This window comes from Momordica charantia (genome assembly GCF_013281855.1).
Source record: "Momordica charantia cultivar OHB3-1 chromosome 11 unlocalized genomic scaffold, Mcharantia_2.0 BLBB01000011.1, whole genome shotgun sequence".
NCBI classification, from domain to species: domain Eukaryota; kingdom Viridiplantae; phylum Streptophyta; class Magnoliopsida; order Cucurbitales; family Cucurbitaceae; genus Momordica; species Momordica charantia.
Window position 1 is genome coordinate 23,276,079 of NW_028275159.1, and position 20,552 is coordinate 23,296,630.

At 38.4% G+C, this 20,552-nt stretch overlaps 2 protein-coding genes and 2 pseudogenes across 2 annotated transcripts; 1 reads left to right on the forward strand and 3 right to left on the reverse strand.

The window, feature by feature from the left end:
• Window positions 1–4,500: 4,500 nt before the first annotated feature.
• On the reverse strand, window positions 4,501–6,673 carry LOC148208342 (uncharacterized). Its single transcript, XM_088120191.1, has 3 exons — window positions 6,504–6,673; window positions 6,104–6,314; window positions 4,501–5,115 (listed from the first exon to the last, which is right to left on the reverse strand). Exons 1-3 carry the CDS (start codon window positions 6,671–6,673, stop codon window positions 4,501–4,503), a joined length of 996 nt encoding a protein of 331 aa, XP_087976317.1.
• A 1,031-nt stretch (window positions 6,674–7,704) lies between these two features.
• On the reverse strand, window positions 7,705–8,615 carry LOC148208343 (uncharacterized; annotated as a pseudogene).
• A 2,483-nt stretch (window positions 8,616–11,098) lies between these two features.
• LOC148208344 (uncharacterized) lies at window positions 11,099–15,229 on the reverse strand. Its single transcript, XM_088120192.1, has 6 exons — window positions 15,021–15,229; window positions 14,652–14,715; window positions 14,341–14,563; window positions 12,191–13,095; window positions 11,388–11,660; window positions 11,099–11,332 (listed from the first exon to the last, which is right to left on the reverse strand). Exons 1-6 carry the CDS (start codon window positions 15,227–15,229, stop codon window positions 11,099–11,101), a joined length of 1,908 nt encoding a protein of 635 aa, XP_087976318.1.
• A 4,440-nt stretch (window positions 15,230–19,669) lies between these two features.
• On the forward strand, window positions 19,670–20,552 carry LOC148208345 (uncharacterized; annotated as a pseudogene).

Here is a 20,552-nt window from a genome sequence, read left to right on the forward strand (position 1 = left end):
TGGAAATGACAGTGAATCAGGATTCAAATTAATAAATATCTACAGTGTATTTAAATTTCAAATATCTTACACATTCAATTCAAAACAAGGAATTGATTAAACATGCGATTTAAACATGGAAAAAAGGTAACTAAAATAAAAGAAAAAGCGAGAAAGAATTATTGCAGAGAACGTATCACCCCAAATAACGTGACATCAACTCATGAGATTCCTTCTCCTAAAATAAAATGCAAAAAATACTCTCTCATACCTAAAATAACAAACCGCGATATACATTTCGTAATTTGTAAAGAGCTTGAGAAAATATAGGAAATTCAAACCTTATGACAAGGAATATCAATATACCAATGGGAGGAGATGAAAGGATATGGTGAACCTCAAGGTCTTTTCTCTGTATTTTATTTTCCTCTCTCTGTATTTTTCCCTTCTGTCTTTCTCTCCCCTCTTCCTGTATGTGTGAGAAGTAGGTCTCGGAGAAACAAAAAAAAAAAGATTTTGTGAGGGGATAAGGAGAGAAAGATTTTGGAGAAAAAAGAACTAAAAGATTCTTGTATTGGAAGGTGAAAAAATACATATTTTGATATTCCAGAAAAGACAACGGAGACTTTTCCCTCATCTTTTATTCCCGTGTCCTCTTTTCCTCCTCTCCCACAATTACAATAAAGTCAATTAGTTTATAAAGGCCAAAAGAAACTGAGAGATAAAAGGAAGAGAAAAGTAAATATTAGTGGGAATGAAGGAGAATGTAATGAGGAAGAAAATGGAGAAAACAGTGGGAAGAAAGAGAATGTGAGAGAGAAGGGGAAATTGTTCAAAGGGAGGGGAAGCTATGCATAATCGGGAGAGTGAGAGAGAGTGAGAGAAAAAGAAGGGGAGTGAGAGAAAATTAGGGAAGAGAGAATATTGAGATAAATTAAAGGAACATATTTTATTTTTTAAAATTAAATCTTCTCTTCAAAATTCTTATTTCAAAATTCATAATTTCATAATTTTAATTTAAAATATATTATTATTTTAGTTTTTGTTGTTATTATTATTTCTTGTATTTTTAATAACAAATAACAAATACTGCACAACAAATATCAAATAAAATTAAAATGACCGGACGAAATACGGTATCTACATCTTGTATGATATTTTGTCCTTCCACCGACCTTTCAAATTCCACTCTGGATAGATGATCAGCTACCTGATTCTCTAACCTTTCTTATCTTGAACTCTTGCAGCAGTAGCACCCATATTATCAAGCCTTGGTTTGGCATCCTTCTTGGCTAGCAAACAATTGATGGTCGCGTGGTCTGTGTACACAATCACCTTTGTTCCAATCCTCTCCTTCGTCTACCCTGCCACTATTGAGACCCAACCCCCGCTGCAAACCAATCCCACAACTGCCGGCCCGTTGCTTGGATTTTGCACCTCCCATGAGGACCTCCATTTTCAAGCTGGATTCGAGTTTAGAAGAGTAAGCTTTTGAGTGATTTAGTGTTCTTTAGTTTCTGTAGAAGTGATTTGGTTTTCAAGTTAGATTTTGCACCTTCCATCCTCCGATACAGTTCACACACTGATTTAAAAAAAATGCCAGTTTTGGCGAAAACCGACCGACCGAACCGACATTTGGTCGGTCGGTTATATATTATTTAAGAGGTCGGTTGGGATTTCGGCCTAAAAACTGACCCGACCGACTAATGAACACCCCTAGCACCTACTACATAGTCACTGGCGTCACACATGACTTCAAATGGCTCACTCCAATTTGGTGTTGTCATTATGAGGGCTTTGATGAGTGCCTTTTTTAATGTTATGAATGCCTGCAAACAACCAGAAGAAAAGTGTAAAGTTCTACCATTTTCCAGCAATGAACATAAAGGTTTAGAGATTTTAGAGAAATCTTTGATGAATCTTCTGAAAACCCCACATGTCCAAGGAAACTCCGTACTCCTTTGACTAATGTTGGTGGTGGCAGTTTCTCTATGACGTCGATCTTAGCTCTATCTACCTCTATTCCTTTCTTGGAAACCTTGTAGCCCAACATTATTCCTTCTTGCACCATAAAGTGACATTTCTCCTAGTTGAGGACTAGGTTAGTGTTCTCAGACCCTTTTAAAATTTGTTCCAAATTACTCAGACATTCACAAAAATTTCTTCCAAAGACAGAAAAATCATCCATGAATACTTCGACTATTGTTTCAATTAGGTCCGAGAAGATTGCCATCATACACGTTTGAAACGTTGCTGGAACATTGAATAATCCAAAAGGCATTCTCCTGAATGCAAACGTGTCATAGGGGCAAGTGAAAGTAGTCTTCTGCTGATCTTAAGGGGCAATGGTAATTTGGTTATAACCACTGTATCCATCTAAGAAGCAATAATATCCTTGTTCAGCTAGTCGATCTAGCATTTGATCGATAAATGGCAAGGGTGTTGGGTGTGTTGCCCTAAACTCGTAGTTTGTATTTATATAAAAACAAATTTATATTCAATAAAGTTATATTCAATCAATTTGTTGTTGTATTCATTGCAATTATCTAATCCAATAAACTAAACATCCAAAGTTATTGTCATGTAACCGGGACAGTATATATATTGGGTATATAATTGATATACCCTTGATATAAAAGTGGATAATGTCCTGGGAATAACCTGAAGGGTCTATGGTATATGGGATAAGGTTGTGTACCTTATCCTGGCAACACTATGGATACGGCCCACTTTGTAAATGTTACAGACAACCCAATCTAGGTCGTTCGTGTGGAGACGTACGAGTGAGGGTATCCTATACCATGAGTTTGTATAAGACCGGACCACAAAATAGCCAATCTTTAGATATAACGTCGTTGACTAACAGATTGCTATTTCATAGGATGACCAGACAACTCATTCTCGATCCTGAGTGAGTTATGTACTCCTGCCCGTAAAGGCTCGTCATTTGATCAGTATAGGTGAGAGTGGCCCGAGTCACCGACTCAACATTCCTACCATTTTGGGGACGAGACCGAGTGGGGAGCTGGAAACATAACTTAACAAGATAGAATTCACTCCTCCCTGACTTTAAGGGAGTAGATGAGTGTTCCCTTTAGTGTTGACTCCGGGACTTGAATAAGGGGCCTCACCCTCTCACTGGCCCGAGAGGGACTTCCGGTTATTGGTAGGACCATATATGGGTACTTAAGGTACAAGATGTAACATAGGGGTAAAACAGTAATTTGACCAATCTGTGGTTACAAACACTCGTGATGGATTGACTTGCCATTAATGGTCTATATCCGTGGACACAAATATTCTATAGTGAGAAGAGTTCAGCTGCGAGTTTTTAGTGGAGTAACCTGTAGTTAACGTATGCTGATTAAGCTGGTTAATGAGTTAAACCAATTAATCTCGTAATGTTAGAGCTTTTGATCTATAGGTCTATTAGGTCCCCTTGCTAGCTCGTAAAGGGTAATTAAGAACATTAAATATTGGAAGGAATTTGAACTGTTCAAATTTAATTAAAGGGAATTTGAGTTGATTGTGTATGATACAATTTAATATAATATATGATGATACATTATAAAACTATATATTATGAGAGAATAATATAAATTGGATTCATATTAAAACTATAAGTTATAGTTTAGTGTGAATTAGATTCATATTAAATACTATAGATTATGAGGGAAATCATTTCACATTAAACTTTAACCTATAGTTTTAATATGAATCTAATTCACATTATGCTCTCATAATATATAGTTTTATAATGTATCATCATACATTATTTTAAATTGTGTCATACACAATCAACTCAAATTCCCTTTAATTAAATTTGAACAGTTTAAATTCCTTCCAAGATTTAATGTTCTTAATTACCCTATACGTGCTAGCAAATGGGACCTAATGGACATATAGATCAGTAAAACACAGAGATCCTCTCTGTGTTTTGGTTCCCACGGTTCTTGGTTGTTCATCCTATTAGAACAAAATCACACACTCTCTCACAATCTCAATTTGATTCCTCTTTTGTTTTCTTGCCAAGAAGGATTCCATAATCCGTTATTGATCCTAGAGATATAGCAAGGTAATTTGGTGGTAGTGTCCAACCTTTGGGTTCATGCATTCGAGAGCGTTTGTTCGTGTGAAACAAAAACCAGATTCGAGGAAGAAGTTCTAGTCAACGGTCTACAAACGTAAGTTGTTTTCTTCCTCGCGTTAGGCTTAACCTCATTTTAAATATAAACATTCTATTTTTGAAACCAGTATCGTTCATTTTCTAATCCGAGTTGAATCACAAGCGATAAATCGCTTCGTTGGGAATTTGATCCCTTCAAAGGGGAAGTGGTCTTTCTTGGTTGCCTTGTTCAACTTCCTGTAATCCATGTATATGCGCCAACCTGTAACTGTTCTTGTTGGAATCAGTTCATTACTGTCATTAGACACCACTGTAATTCCCCCTTTCTTAGGTACGCACTGAACTAGGCTCACCTAGTCGCTGTCAGATATAGGATAAATTATTCCAGCATCGAGCTACTTGATGATTTCCTTTTTGACCACCTCCTTCATAGTAGGGTTGAGTCTTCTTTGATGCTCAATTGAGTTTTTGCAACCTTCTTCTAAATTAATCTTATGCATACAGTAGCTTGGGCTGATCCCCTTTAAGTCTGCAAGTGTCCATCCGATAGCTTTCTTGTGATTTTTCAACATTGCTAACAGTTGAGATTCCTTGTCTTCAGCTACGTCAGTTACAATAATGATTGGCAGTGTCTCAGCTTCTCCCAAATAAGCATACTTCAGGTGAGTTGGTAGAACATTCAATTCCAACTTAAGAGTCTTTTCCACAGAAGGTTGTAGCGGTGCTTGCTCTTTATCTTTTAATTCCTGTGATTCAAATGCCCTGTTAAATACTATCTCCGCTTGTGCTCCTCTTTCACTGGTTTGGATCAACTTTGCTTCCTTCTCCTCTACTTCAAGGATTATGTGTAGCTGCTCTCCCAACTGATCTAGTAGCTCCTCCGTTTGTATTTCCTCCGTAAGCAAATCATCTGCAATCCTTAACAGAGAACATTCTTCCACATCAACAGGGAACTTAATGGCATTAAAAACAGAAAATGTCACCTGTTGGTCATAAACACAGGCTTCGACCTAAGTTCAGACTAGGTTTGATTTAACCAACATTTGATAATGGATTTCGACCTCAACTCTAGGGTAGGGCTCGAAAAATGTTGGACTTAAATGGATGCAGGCTTTAACCTTAGTTCTAAGACTGGGTTCGATTTAACCAAATTGAAGATAGACTTCGACCTCAGCTCTAGGGTAGGGCTCGAAAAACATTGTACCTGGATGAACGTAGGCTTCGACCTCAGTTCTAGGACTGGGTTCAATTTAACCAAGAGAAAAGAGAGGAAGAAGTAGATAAAATTGTTGAGGAAGAAAAAGCAATCAGTGGAAAAGGATAGAAGGTTGTTCAACAGAAAAAGGGAGCTTGCAGACCTGGGAAACAGAACTTCGACCTCTGCTCTAAAACTGCGTTCGAAAACAAAGTTTGAGAAATAGACTTCGACCTAAACTCCAGGGCAGAGCTCGAAAAACATTGGACTTGACTGGATGTATTTTTTGACCTCGATTCTAGGACTGGGCTCGATTTAATCAAAATGCAAGAAAAGACTTCGACCTAAACTCCAGAACAGGGCTTGAAAATCATTGGACCTTGATGCTGGCTTCGACCTCAGCTTTAGGACTGAGATCGATTTACCTAATATTTCAGAAAATATAGGAAGAGGTAGAGGAAAAGGTCAAAGGAGAAAAAGAAATCGGTGGAAGAGGACAAAAGGTGGCTAGACAGAAATAGGGAGCTTACAGACATGAAGAAGCAGAGCTTCGACCTTAGTTTTAGGTCTGGGTTCGGAAACGAAGTTTGAGAAATTGACTTCGACCTTAGCTCTAGGGCAGGGATCGAAAATCAATGGAGTACCTGGATAATCGCAGGCTTCGACCTCAGTTCTAGGATTGGATTCGATTTAACCAACATTTGAGGAAATATAAGAAGGAGTAGATGAAAAGGTTGAGGGAGAAAAAGCAATCGATTGAAAATGATAGAAGGTGGTTAGACAGAAAGATGGAGCGTGCAGACATAGAGAAATAGCGGTGTTTGCTCTCTATCTTTTAATTCTAGTGATTCAAATGCCCTGTTGAACACTATCTCCACTTGTGCTCCTCTTTCAATGGTTTGGATCAACTTTGCTTCCTTCTCCTTAGCTTCAAAGATCATGCGTAGCTCCTCTTCCAACTGATCTAGCAGCTCCTCCGTTTGTATTTCCTTCGTAATGAAATCATCTGCAATCCTTAAAATTGGTCAATTACTCATTTTGTACGTCTATTAAAGCTCTGCAGTGGAGAGGAAAAGCCTTCCCAAGATGATTGGAATTTCTTTGTCAGCTTCGTAGTCCAATATGATAAAGTCAGCTGGGAAGATAAATTTGTCCACCTACACTAAAACATCTTCTATCTTGCCCTCAGGATGTGTGATTTACCTATCAGCCAACTGCAGGGTTACTATGGTAGGGCGTGCCTTCCCAATTCCCAACTTCTGATACAATGATAAGGGCATTAAGTTTATGCTTGCACCCAAATCACATAGAGCATTCCTCACATTCTTGCCTCCTATTGACACAGGGATAGTGAAACTCCCTGGATCTGTCATTTTTTTTAGAAAGCTTACCTGTTAAGATGACACTGCATCCCTTTACTAGAGCCACTGTTTCAAATTCCCCTAGCCTTCTTTTCTTGGCTAGAATATCCTTGAGGAATTTAACATAATTAGGCATCTGTTCAAGTGCTTCTACTAGAGGTATATTGATATGAAGTTGTTTCAGCACCTCTAAAAAACGGTCAAATTGTCAATCTTGAGTTTTATTCTGGAGTCTCTGAGGGTATGGAGGTGGTGGTCTGTATTCTACAGACACTTTTACCTTTTTCTTCATTGGAGTCTCTATAGATACCTCTTCCGCTGGTTCTGCTTCTGTAGCTTTTTTTCCTCTGTTTATCTCAGGTTCAGGCTACCTTTCTATCTCCTGCTATACTGTTGGTCTTTGGTGTAGTTCTTGCTCCTGCGATGCTCCAGCATGGTTAACTTTATCTTCATTTATCGGCATATTCTATGCAGTTCTCCTCTTTTATATTTTCTAACTGCGGTTCTGCAAGATGTTCCACTATTTCTGCTTGCACCTGCGCAGAATATGGTGGTGGCAATGCATTCTCGCAACATAAGGTTAAGGTCTGACACTGTTCCTTCCCTTCCCTTTTTGGATTTTCAATGTCACTCAGTAAAGAATCCTAAGGTCTATTCTTTAGCTCGTTTGCCATTTGTCCCATTTGAACTTCTAAGTTTCTTAATGTAGCAGCTTGACTTTGAATCATTGCATCATTTCTGGCCATGTATTCTCTCATCATAGCTTCTATGGAATTGGAAGAATTGGATGCTTGCCTTGTTCCTTGCTACTGGTTGGGCATCAGCAGTCCTAGTTGCTTGATGAATATTTGCTGATATTGGGAAGTGTTATGGTGCACATGGTTCCCTTGATTTCCTCCCTAACTAAAGTTGGGGTGTTGTCTCCATTCTAAGTTGTAGGTGTTTGAGTAAGGATTGTTTCTATTTGGGTTTCCTAGATAGAATACATAGGCTGAATTTCCTGGGCAAGAGTCATAATGGTGTTCACCCTCATAGTAAGAGCATTATATGGTCATCACTTTACTCATATCAAGGCTAGTCGATGATGCTGCGGCAGTGTTCATGTTCTTTACCATATTGGTTAGGTTGGCAATTTGATCCTTCAGTGCAGCCATTGCCTCATTATCATTAGCCCCATAATTGTTCCTCTCATTCACTACTCTGGAATCTGACCAGTGGTAGTTATTAGCGTAAATCCTTTCCAATATGTCAACCGCCTCTACATACGACTTAGACAACAATGCTCCATTAGCAGATGCATCAACTACCATTTGTGTTGCTTTATTCAGCCCATTGTAGAAGGTCTTTATCTGAATACACCTTGGCAAACTATGATGGAGACATCTCCTTAAAAGTTCCTTAAACCTTTCCCATGATTCGCTCACAGATTCACCATGCCTCTGCTGGAAATTATTAATGTCTCCTCGATACTTGGCATTCTTGCTTGTGGGAAAGTATTTCATTAAAAACTTCTCAGCAAAATCATTCCAAGATGTAATGGACTCAGCTGGCATAGAGTTCAACCAGCCTCTTACTTGTCCCTCAGCGAGTATGGAAACAACTTCAAATGCAATGCTTCCTTAGATACTCTTTACATCTTGAAAGAGTCACTCACTTCCAGAAAATACCTCAAGTGTAGATGAGGGTCTTCATATGGATTTCCAAAAAATTGTCCCACTATTTGAAGCATCTGGAACATAACCGGTTTTAACTCAAACATCTTGGCTTCTATTTCAAACCCTGTTATAACTGGATGAAAACCATGAAGTGCAGTCGCATCATAGGCTCTGATAGCCCTTTCTCTGTCATCTGCCAATAGAATGGCGTTAAAAGGGGGAGTAGCTGCTGATACAACTACTTCTCCCTCGTTAATTCCTTCTACTACTGGATTGAGGAGTCTTAGTACTTGATTCATTGGGTTAGCTTCCACTTGCTATCTACGCTGCTCACTTCTTCTCCTATGAAATGTATGCTCAATCTCGTTGTCAAGCAGATATTCTAGCCCTTGCAGATCATGCATTCAACTTCAAAACCCACCAGACAGTAATTAAAAGAAATCCTTCTAGCACAAACTTTCTTAAGCAACGACGACGACGCCAAAAACTTGTTAAACGATATTGTGTCTTTTATGTGCAAGTATACACGTTCATTATAGCAAGTAATAAAAAGTTCGAATCCATAGAGAATGCTCACTAAACACTTTAATAGTGGCTCAAGGAAGCTAAAATCTAAATGCAAAATGTTGAATAGCAAAGATAACACGGGTAATATAGAAAATAAATGTTGCGATGCATAGTGAATATTATAAATTTGAACTTAAATTGAATTCAAGTGGTTTTTTAATAAAGACAGTAGGCAATGAAAACCGTTAACGATTCACTCATTAACAGGGTAAGGGGGAAAACTGAATGTGACTTTTTTTCTGGACTACTCAAACGATGCTATACTGGCCAAACAGACATGGAGCCTTCTCAGACGTCCCATGTTTTCTACTATTAGGGTTTTTAGACAAACTTAGCATTTAGTAGCAGTTTATAGTCGTGCTAGGTGAGCCCTATTCCTAAGTACTCACTCTCTAACTCAAGCAGATTCTAGCATAAATTGAAGTTTATCACTCCCTATTACACTTTTCCAAGAGTTAACAAGGAGATATTCCAACAATGGTGATCAAGCATGCTGAAAATAACTTTAAACACAACTTCAACTCAATACCCATTCATCATTCACGGTAATAGCATAGTTTACAACCCAAGAGAAGAGTTCACAACATCTCCCCCTTACAAATGGGTTTAGCTAAGCATAGTCATAGAAAAAAAAAACAAAAAGGCGACAAGAAGACTACAATGAGAAATAGACACAAGAATGAAAAGAAGGATCTCAGCTCCTTGTAGACTGCTCTCTTTTTCTGTTTCAACAACAGTTTCGTGTCTCCACCTTTCTTCTTGGCTTTTTCGAACTGTATTTATGAGGTTTTATTGAAGTAAGGGTTGATTGATGTGAAAAGTGTGTAGAGGTTTCCTTTAATGTTGGCTTTTATACCCCCATTTGTTTTTAGGGCAACAAACAACTTCATGGGTCACATCTCTCACTTCCAGGTGATTTCTTCATTTACTGTGGTAACTCCTAGATTAAAGCTCTGTCACTGTCATTGTCAGTCTGTCGCTTTCTGCTCTTTCTGATTCCGATGCTTTAGCATAGTTGATGATGCAACAAAGTGCCCAAAATTAGAACTTCTAATAAAATTCGCAATGTTAAGAAGAGAGGAAATATTATAGCATTTCAAACACCAACTTAGTGTAGAGTTGGTGCAATTGAGGCTATCTTAAGCTAATCTATGTGAATTTCTCGCCCCAATAACTCTCTTTTGGAGAGTTATCAATAAGTATTTGAGGAACATACAAAAAGAGAGAATTATATTACTAAATGTTAAATTATACTTATATATATATTTTTTTTTTACAAAGGTAAATATATTAAACAAAGAAAACTGAAGATCTCACAGCCCGAGATCAAGGCATAACACCCAACAGGCAGACACAAGACAAGAAAATAGAGAGTAAATCAAGAAAACAAATTCGAGGCCGAGATAAACATAGGATCAGAGCTCAAGCAACAACTCCTAGGCCAAGTAGTACAACGAAAATAAGCGCTTTTAAAGTGCGCAAAAGGGCAGAAAACGACCAACCCACCCCCTCATAAACTCTAGCGTTACGCTCCCTCTAAATAAAGGAAACAGTCGAAGTTCATGCCAAACGCCACACACGACGACGAGCAGACTTCCAGCACTAATGTGACAGATCCAAGTAAGCTCAGTAGACCAATATGAAATCCAGTGAGAAGAACTAGCCTAGGCAATCATCCTAGACCAGACCTCCAAACTAAAAGGGCACTAAAATAACAGATGATCTCGGGTCTCAAAGCCATAACAAAACACACAGGAAACAGGAACAGACGAACTCCAACGACATAAGTGATCATGCGTAGCAAGCCGATCACGCACCGCCAACCAAGCAATGAAAGAATGCTTCGGAATGTTCCCACCGAACAAAAGCAAAGAGAACCAAGGAACAGGAGGCCGAGCCGGCCGCAACACATCCCACACACTCGACACTGAGAAAAGACTTGACGACCCCGAAATCCAAACGGGCACATCTTCCCTCCCAACCAAAACTGGCAAAGATGAAACCCCCGATGCCAGCGCCACGAACCATCAGGAAAAAGAAAATAAATAACCTTGGCCCGAGACAAGCTTGCAGCATCGTTGATAATTCGATCACCAAACCTCGGATAAATCGGACCCCCTGGAAGCCAAGCGTCATGCCAAATAAAACAATGTTGACCATCTCCAATCACAAACCGAACCAAAGGTCGAAAAGCATCCCCAGCAGAAAGAATACCTCACCAACACCAAGAGAAGCGAGGCGAGGCACGAACAGTCCAAATACACTCCCCTCGAAGAATATAGGCCTTCACCCAAGTCACCCATAGAGAGTCAGCCCGCGTAAAGATCAACAAGATTAGCTTCACAAGAAGCCAAGTGACATACACCAAATGAGTACACACCTCAGACAATGCCACCTTAGCCTTCGACCGCCCGCTATCACGACCTTTCCACAAGAAAGAACGCAGAATCTGCTCAACATCATGAACAACCAGCTGGAAGAAGAAACACACTGGCCCAATAAACCTGAAAACTCTGCAAAATCGACCCACTAAGCTGCAATCTGCAAGCAAAAGAAAGCACCCGAGCCGAACTCCAAACATGAGAGACAATTCGCTTAAGCAGAGGCTGACAATCACGATGAGAGAGCCGGGGCGGGAGGAGCGGAACCCCGAGATAACGCACAAAAAGCGAACCCATCGAAAAACCTAAGAAAGTCGCCAACTGCTCCACCTCAACATCAGGAAGACCAGCCCTAAAAAACGAGCTCTTTCGAGTATTCGCCACAAGCCCCACCAACTGTCCAAAAGAGGTCAAACCATCCTTAACAAAGGATAAAGAACTAAGATCCCCATGAGAGAAGATCTTTAGGTCATCTGCAAAACATAAATGAGTCAAACTAACCCTATCACAACTCTAATGAAACCGGAAACCCAACGACGACTTATTCAACATCCGAGACAACACCTCTATCATCATAACATAAATGTACGGAGATAGAGGATCCCCTTGATGCAACCTGCGACGACCAGGGAAGTACCCCTCAAGTGCACCATTTAAAGAGACCGAGAACACGGGAGAGGTAATACAAACTGAACCCAATTCACAAATCGAGGTGGAGTCTCAATAGCCAATAAAAGACCAAAGAGAAAATCCCAATGAACATAATCATAAGCCTTCTAAAGATCCACCTTTAAAACACACTGAGGACTCCCCTATTCAAATCATAACCCCCGACAAGCTTTTGACATAACAAAATATTATCCACAATACGACGTTCTGGAACAAACGTATACTGATTTTGGCTAACAAAGCTAGCGAGCTAAAACCTTCAAATGATTCACCAGTAACTTCGTAAATGCACTAATAAAGCACATTACAGCAGGAAATAGCCTCGAGGCACTAGGAGCTTTAGGAATAAGCGTGATAAATGTCACATTCACACCAAGAGGCAAGAACGAAGTATCAAAAAAATGTAACAGAGCGCTACAAAAACCATCCCTCACAACACTCCATGCTGCTTTAAAAAAAAACCCAACTGAACACCCATCAGGGCCAGGAGCCTTCCCATTATTTATAGAAAAAAAGACCTCCTTAACCTCTAAAGCGGTCACCGGACAACACAAGTCAATGCAGCACTCAATTGGCCAAATAAAATCAAGAATTCCCACAAGCCTATCAGTCAAATCACGATAGCCCACAGGCTTAGATACTAAGAGATCACGATAAAAACACACCAGCATCCGAGCAATTTCAGAACGGTCAGTAACCCGTTGACCTGCATCATCAGTCAAAGAAGCTAACTCATTCTGAACAACCCTGCCTCGAACCCTCCAATGGAAGAAAGCAGAATTTTGATCACCTAGAGAAAGCCACTGGACTCGAGACTTCTGACGAAGCAACGCCTCCTCTCTCCCAGCCCAAGCCCAAAACTCCTTCACTGTCAGCCTCTCCTCCTCCTGAGCAGAAATATACAAGGGGTCACCCAACAACATCGCCTGGACGGCCACAATTCGAGTACGCACCTCCCAAACACCCTTCTGAATATCACACAAAGGATGACCCAAACGACGCAACACAGGCTTAAGAGCTCTAAGATTTGAATAGAAGCTCAGAAGGGGAGAAACCTGCAAAAATGACTTCCAAGAGGCCTCAATAGAAGGAAGAAATTGCACATCAACAGCCCAATGGTAAAAAAACCTAAAAGGTGGTCGCCTCCTCGGAATAACAACACCTACAAAAAACACAAGTGGGCAGTGATTGATAACTCTCCTAAAGAGTGTTATTGGTGTCTAAAATTTGCATAAAATAGCTAAAGATAGCCTCATCTAGCCCCCATATTCATTTAGTAGTGCCTAATTTAGAAATTAAATCAAGGTTCTCCTATATAATGCTAGCGCTTATATAAATGATCTAATTTTGAGCATTTTGCTGCAGCTTTAATGATGCTACAGCATCGGGTCAGAAAGAGACAAAAAGCAGCAAGGTGGCAGTGAAAAGAAGCCTTACTTCAAGAAAACCTTTCCAACCATCCGAGAAAGTCAAGAGGAGAGAAAACCAGACAATTGTAGTTGAGAACAAAGTCGAGAACTCATGATCAGCTCCCTCTCTTCATCTTTTAGCATCTTTGTATTGTTTTTATATATTTTTTAATCTCCTTATGGCATTGTCTAGCTAAACACCTTGTGTAAGGGGGAGATGTTGTGAACTGGTTTTCTGGGCTGTAACTTTGTTGTTTTGCATTAATGATAGTATGTTTTGACTTGAAGTTCTTGTATGACTCTATTTTCAATGTGCTTGATCACCATGTTGAAATATCTTCTTAATAACCTTTGGAAAAATGTATTAAGGAGCGGAAAACTTCATCTCGACCTAGAATCTACTTGAGTTTAGAGTGTGGTAACTTAGGAATAAGCACCACCTAGCGTGGTTTAAAAAAACTGCTCTTATATGTTGTTATTATTTGTCTAAGAACTATAATGGTAGAAAATCTGGGGTGTTTGGAAGAACATCTTGTCTGTTTGACCACTGCATTACTCCATTAATGTTGCAGCATCGTTAAAGTAGTCCAGAAAGAGTCGTCGTTCTCTCCGCCTTACGCCTTTATTTCCATAAGAAGCTACTCGTTGATTGTTGATGTTTGTTAGCTCTAGCAAAAATTTACGTGTTTTTAAGGATATATTTAAACTGCCTGCATTACTGCTCATTTTAGCATTTATCCAAAAGAAAAATTATTTAGTTTAATGCATTGATTTCTAAGTGAATATTGAGTATTTGGGCACTTAGTCTCTATGGATTCGAACTTTTTATTACTTGCTGCGACGATTGTGTATACTTGCACATATAAGAATTGGTAGCATAATCAGAAGACAACAGTGATCAAAAACACATCACTCTCGAACCTGAACCTAAAAAATAGGCATGGATTCAACCCAGGCTGAATTGACCAAAACACGATCAAGCCGCTTCAGAATCAAACCGGTTCCCAACTTCTTATTAAACCATGTATACCACGGCCCGGACACATGAGGCTCAACAAGATCAGCCTGAAGCAACACCTCGTCGAACCGCACCATTTCTGTCATATCCAGATTACCACCCAAAACCTCCGACGAACTACGAATAGTATTAAAATCACCCATAACCACTCCAGAGCCAGACCACGACGAACAAATAGACACCAAAGATTCCCAAAGAGAAGCCTGCTACGAAGGGGAATTCGCTGTATACACACAAAGAACCTGAATCGAGATCTGAGAGACCCTGTCAAGGACCACCCCATGCACAAACTGGGAAGAAAGAGAAAGTGGAGTAAAAGCATAACGTCCCGGACGTCACAACACCCAAATCCGCCCTAGATCAGAAGAAGAGTAACTACTCACACATTTCCAATGACCCTGAAAGGGCCGAAAAATCGAATCAAAGTTACAACGCAAAACACGAGTTTCCACCAAACAACAGAACTCAACACCCACACTACTCAGAAATGAGCGGACCTCCTAGCCCTTTTACGACGGCATTCAAGAACCAAACCAGAAGTGCTCAGACCCGAAACTACAGCTAGAAAACCAGAACCAGCCAAGGCCCCAAGAGAGCCAACCATCACATCCTTAAACACGCTTGAATCAGCAGAGACCTCACCTGAAACAAGAACCCTACCTGCTCGAACACCGGTGCCCCCCAACACCCTCAGTAACCACAACTGGGGACACCAGAATCAGTATATTCTCCGAATGAGCTTTCCCCTTCGGCGCGGACGAATGTTGCAACACGGAAAGCTTTAACCCAGCGCCACTCGCCAAATTGAGTTTCCACATTGTGACCGAATACACAAAATCCCGAGTAATCAGCACGAGCACAATCACCATGAACCAACCACAATAACCCCAAGCAATTAGAGCCACGAACACAGCAACAATCACCTTGAACACAGGAGTAATCAGAGCAGGTCGATCACCTTAAACCCACCACGACCACGAACACAGCAGTGGTTAGGTGAGCGACGATGAACACCACCACAGAGTAGGTCGATCACCACCTCGAAAGGACGACGGCCGACGACTGCTACAATGAGCACCGGTGGATGATAACTCTCCTAAAGAGAGTTATTTGTGTCTAAAATTCGCATAAAATAGCTAAAGATAGCCTCATCTAGCCCCCATATTCATTGAGTTGTGCCTAAATTAGAAATGAAATCAAGGTTCTTCTGTATAATGCTAGCGCTGAGCATTTTGCTGCAGCTTTGATGATGCCACAGCATCAGGTCCAGAAAGAGACAAAAAGCAGTAAGCTGGTAGTGAAAGACTTCTCAACGAAATTCACCACAGTACCTGGAGGTTTCACCTAAGAGTGAGAGCTGGACCCCACAAGGCTTGTTTTGTTGCCCTAAAATCGGAGGGAGGTATAAATGCCAACAAGAAGAGAAGCCTCCACACACACAAGACAATTCCATTTCATTCTTCCAATCACTCAGCTCTCACTTCAAGAAAACCTCTCCAACCGTCTGAGAAAGTCAAGACGAGAAGAAAACCAGAACTGTAGCTGAGAAAGAAGTCGAGAACTCTTGTTGGGAGCTGATGATCAGCTCCCTCTCTTCATCTTTTAAGCTCTTTGTATTGTTTTTATTCCTATATTTTTGGATCTCCTTATGGCATTGTCTAGCTAAACACCTTGGTAAGGGAGAGATGTTGTGAACTCGTTTTCAGGGCTGTAACTTTGTTGTTTTGCATTAATGATAGTATCTTTTGACTTAAAGTTGTTGTATCACTCTATTTTCAATGTGCTTGATCACCATGTTGAAATATCTTCTTAATAACCTTTGGAAAAATGTATTAGGGAGCGGAAAACTCCATCTCGAGCTAGAGTCTACTTGATTTAGAGTGTGGTAACTTAGAGATAAGTACCACCTAGCTTGGTTAAAAACTGCTCTTTTATGCTGTTATTGTTTGTCTAAGAACTCTAATGGTAGAAAATCTGGGGTGTTTGGAAAAGCGTCTTGTCTGTTTAACCACTGCATGTACTTCATTAATGCTGCATCATCGTTAAAGTAGCCCAGAAAGAGTCGTTCTCTCCTCCTTACGCCCTTGTTTTCATAAGAAGTTACCCATTGATTGTTTATGTTTGTTAGTTCTAGCGAAAATTTACGTGTGTTTAAGGATATATTTAAACTGCTTGCATTACTATTCATTTGAGCATTTATTCAAAAGAAAAATTATTTAGTTTAATGCATTGATTTCTTAAGTGAATATTAAGTGTTTGGGCACTTAGTCTCTGTGGATTCGAACTTTTTATTACTTACTGCGACGATTGTGTATACTTGCACATATAGGAATTGGTAGCATAATTTGTAGACAACAGCGGACGACAGCACAAAATAGGGACTTTAGGAACCCACCATCGGTTTAACGAAAAATAGCAGGCCAGAAACCGATCACCACAAACGATCACCACGATCAATACCCTAGAAAGACGACAGCCGGCGACTGAAACCCCATCGTCATCGACCACACACCGGAAACGGGGAAGACAACGAAGATGGAAGACATAGAAGAGAGAGAAGAGAGAAAAAAGTCAAAATCAGTCGAAACCCTAGTTTTTTAAAATTAATTGAAACGTCTTTAATTTCTCCATTTGTTTGCTGATTTTTCAATTTAACTTATATTTAGTTGATCGTTAACACTATTTAACGGAATTTATTTGCAAGGTACTGAGTCTACCAATTATAAAGTTCTTTTATAATTGAAAAAACTAATTTTATAATTATTTTTGTTCTAAAATTTAATTTCTATAAAAATTATTTAATATAGATTTAGAATAAAAATATAACACTACTGTTTTACAACTTCTACAAACTAGTCTATAGTCTATAGTCTATAATCTATATAAAAGGCACCATGTGGAAAACTTTTTATGCCAAATTTACCCTCTCATTATAACTATTTTCACTCTATATTTGGTGACAATTTTGTCCTTGAATATATTTTCCCTTTTACCTCTGTTAATTTAAAAAGAATCATTTTAATAAACAAGAATTAAGGTTATGAATGGATGATTTGATTTTAAATATTTAAGCACTAATCTATTATTTTAGTGTGAAAATTCATTGAATGATTGAAAAGTCCATTAGACTTCTCAAACTATTAAACTTCCTCATTCTTTGTCTGCCCCTCCCGATCCTTTCATATTCTTCTACTTCCATATAAAGGATTTCTCCCGTCTTTCCTGTTGGCAACAAAAGATCAAGAGGTGAACGAAATAGACTGAAAAATTTCCAGTTGGTGTGAAGGTAGGGGGATTTTATTCTCCTGCTTTTACAACCGAGAATGGCAACGTGCATATGTGTGATCAAAAAGAATTTTTTTATGCCAAATTTACTCTCTCATTATAACTCTTTTCAATCTTTCTTTGGTGACAATTTTGTCCTTTAAATATATTTTTTCTTTTTACCTCTATTAACTTAAAAAAATCGTTTTAATAAACAATAATTAAGGTTTTTTGATAAACAAAAATTAAGGTTACGAATGGATGATTTAGTTTTAAATATTTAAGCATTAATATATTAATTTAGTGTGAAAATTCATTGAATGATAAGCCTATTAGACTTCTCAAACTATCAAACTTCCTCATTCTTTGTCGGCCCTCTCCATCCTTTCATATTCTTCTACTTCCATATGTAAATATTTCTCCTCTTTTTCCTGTTGGCAACAAAAAATTAAGAGGTGAACGGAATGGACTGAAAAATTGCAGGTTGGTGTGAAGGTAAGGAGATGTATATGTTGGAATTCATTTAATTAATTTCATTAAATGGGTAACAATTTATGATAAATTAAATGTACTATGGGAAAAAGTTGTCTAATTACGACCCATAAACTTCCTATATGTGGTGTGGCCCGCTGAGCAGATACCAACCCGTTGATTTAGGGGATTATGTGGAACCCTAGAATCAACTTATAAATACAGGCTATGGTCTCCAATATACAATGCTCCTTTAGTCTCTTATTCCTCATATAATAGAGACTATTGCCCATCTTTGTTTAAAGCTGCATAGTTGAGGAAGACCCAAACCACGCAGATATTACTACATGAATTTGAAATTTCTACTCATGGATTTAGGTAATTCGAAATAACTTATAGTTTTTTAGCCTACTCCCATGCATTGATCCTATATTAAAGTTTTTGTTTTCTAACGAGTGGTATCAGAGCCAAGTTTTGCATGGTTGTTTGCTAAATATTTAATTGCTGTTTATGAATAAATTTGTTGGTTGTTTCCTTAGTTAAATTTATTATGAAACAGCATGAAATCTAAATTATTATAACTATTTGGATTGATCCGACAATTTTAAATTATTTAATTTGAAAATTGTTTTAATTGATTGTCGATTGATTTGATAAAGGTTAAGATATATGTTCTTCCTAATTTTATCAATTCGATCATACCATAATTGAATTAGTTACTCTTTATAAAAAAATTAAAGTGGCGTGAAGTGCTGCATTTGAAGAATTTGTTATTGTTAAAAAAAAATAGAGTTTGCGGCACTCCATGAAGAATTTGTTATGGTTAAAAAAAACAAATAAAATTTGGAGTGCTGCATAAGGCTACTGTGCTAGGGTTTTATCGTAGCACATAAAGACAATTGTTGCAGTGGGCTGATTATTTATTTTGTTTTTTTTCCATTTTTGATTAGTATTTTATATATTTATAATCTGTTATAAATATTTTGGGCATAAAAGGTATGGAGGACGGTTTATTTTTCCCTTTTAAATTGTGCTAATTAAATGTTGACTACTATGGTCAATAAATTTATATTTCATTTATTGGTAGCACAATTTATCTAATTTCTTTGAATGTTTTGGTGTGTGAAATATGCTACCAAAGTAGTCTCTATTCTATAAATTGGAACATTTAAAGTTTTAGATGTAGTGTATTTGTTATTTATGCGAATTGTGATTGGCCCAAAGGAAGGTTGCAATTTGGCCAAACAACAAACACACATGCAATAATAAATATGGATAACATAAGGTTATGTCCTTGAAGTTGTTAGTCGGCCCAAAGGAAGGCTATCATCTAAAAGGAATGAGTTTTTAATGTTTTATTATTGTACTGAGAGTATCACTAGCAAATTAACATTTTTTGTCCAAAGACTGAATGTAAATGTTGCATTAGGTATCTCACTTGTCCTCATAAAGTTTATTTAGAATGTCATGAATATTTATATATATCTGTGTGACATTACTTACTATATTGAGCTTGTGTTCTTTATACAGTTAAGGTTGCTAATTCTGATAATATGTCCACTCAAGTCAACAACATTCTTAGACTGAATGGGGATAATTTTAAGGACTAGAAAGAAGACATCCAGATAGTACTTGGATGTATGGATTTAGACCTTGCATTAAGGGTAGATCATCCTACTTCAACTGAGGAAAATCCTAATAAAGTTGAAATTGAGAAGTGGGATAGGTCTAATCACATGTGTCTAATGATCATGAAGCCCTCAATTCTAGAAATATTTAAAGGCTCTATTGTTGAGGGAACGAATGCCAAAGGCTTTCTAAAGGAAATGGAGCAGTACTTTACCAAAAACAATAAGGCAGAGGCGAGTACCCTTATGGCAAAACTCACCTCTTCAAGATACGTTGGTAAAGGAAACATAAGGGATACATAATGCAAATGTCAAATGTTGCAACAAAACTTAAGGCACTGAAGTTGGAAGTTTCTGAAGACATTTTAGTGCATTTGGTTTTGAACTCTCTTCCAGCAAAGTATAGCCACTTCAAGGTGAGTTACAACACTCAGAAGGATAAATGATCCTTGAATGAGCTAATCTCTCACTTTGTTCAAGAGGAAGAGAGGATGCAACGAGAGAAGATAGAAAGTGTTCACATGGCTTCTACCTCAAAGATTGTAAAGAGAAAGAGAGTGAATAATGTTGCGGAATCTTCTAAGCAAAAAAAGGAAAAGAAACAGGATTCAGGACCTGCTTGTTTCTTCTGTAAGAAGACTGAACACATGAAAAAACAATGTGCCAAATATGTTGCATGGCTATTGAAGAAGGGTATGTTTCTCTTCCTTGTTTGTTCTAAGATTAATCTAGCTTCTTTACCTATGCATACGTGGTGGGTAGATTCAGGTGCTACTATTCACATAAGTGTATCTATGCAGGGTTGCATTTGGAGCCGACTGCCAAGTGA

Excerpts from the sequence above, each read along its gene's own strand:
- LOC148208342 (XM_088120191.1), bottom strand. The coding sequence starts at position 6,673 with ATGACAGATCCAGGGAGTTTCACTATCCCTGTGTCAATAGGAGGCAAG. Across the intron at positions 6,315-6,503 it reads ACCCTGCAGTTGGCTGATAG|GATTGCAGATGATTTCATTA; the intron begins GTAAATCACACA and ends ACCAATTTTAAG. Across the intron at positions 5,116-6,103 it reads AAACACCGCTATTTCTCTAT|GTCGAAGCCTGTGTTTATGA; the intron begins GTCTGCACGCTC and ends GTCTGAACTTAG.
- LOC148208344 (XM_088120192.1), bottom strand. The coding sequence starts at position 15,229 with ATGGTGATTGTGCTCGTGCTGATTACTCGGGATTTTGTGTATTCGGTC. Across the intron at positions 14,564-14,651 it reads CCACTTTCTCTTTCTTCCCA|GCTTCTCTTTGGGAATCTTT; the intron begins GTTTGTGCATGG and ends CCTTCGTAGCAG. Across the intron at positions 11,333-11,387 it reads CGATTTTGCAGAGTTTTCAG|ATTCTGCGTTCTTTCTTGTG; the intron begins GTTTATTGGGCC and ends GATGTTGAGCAG.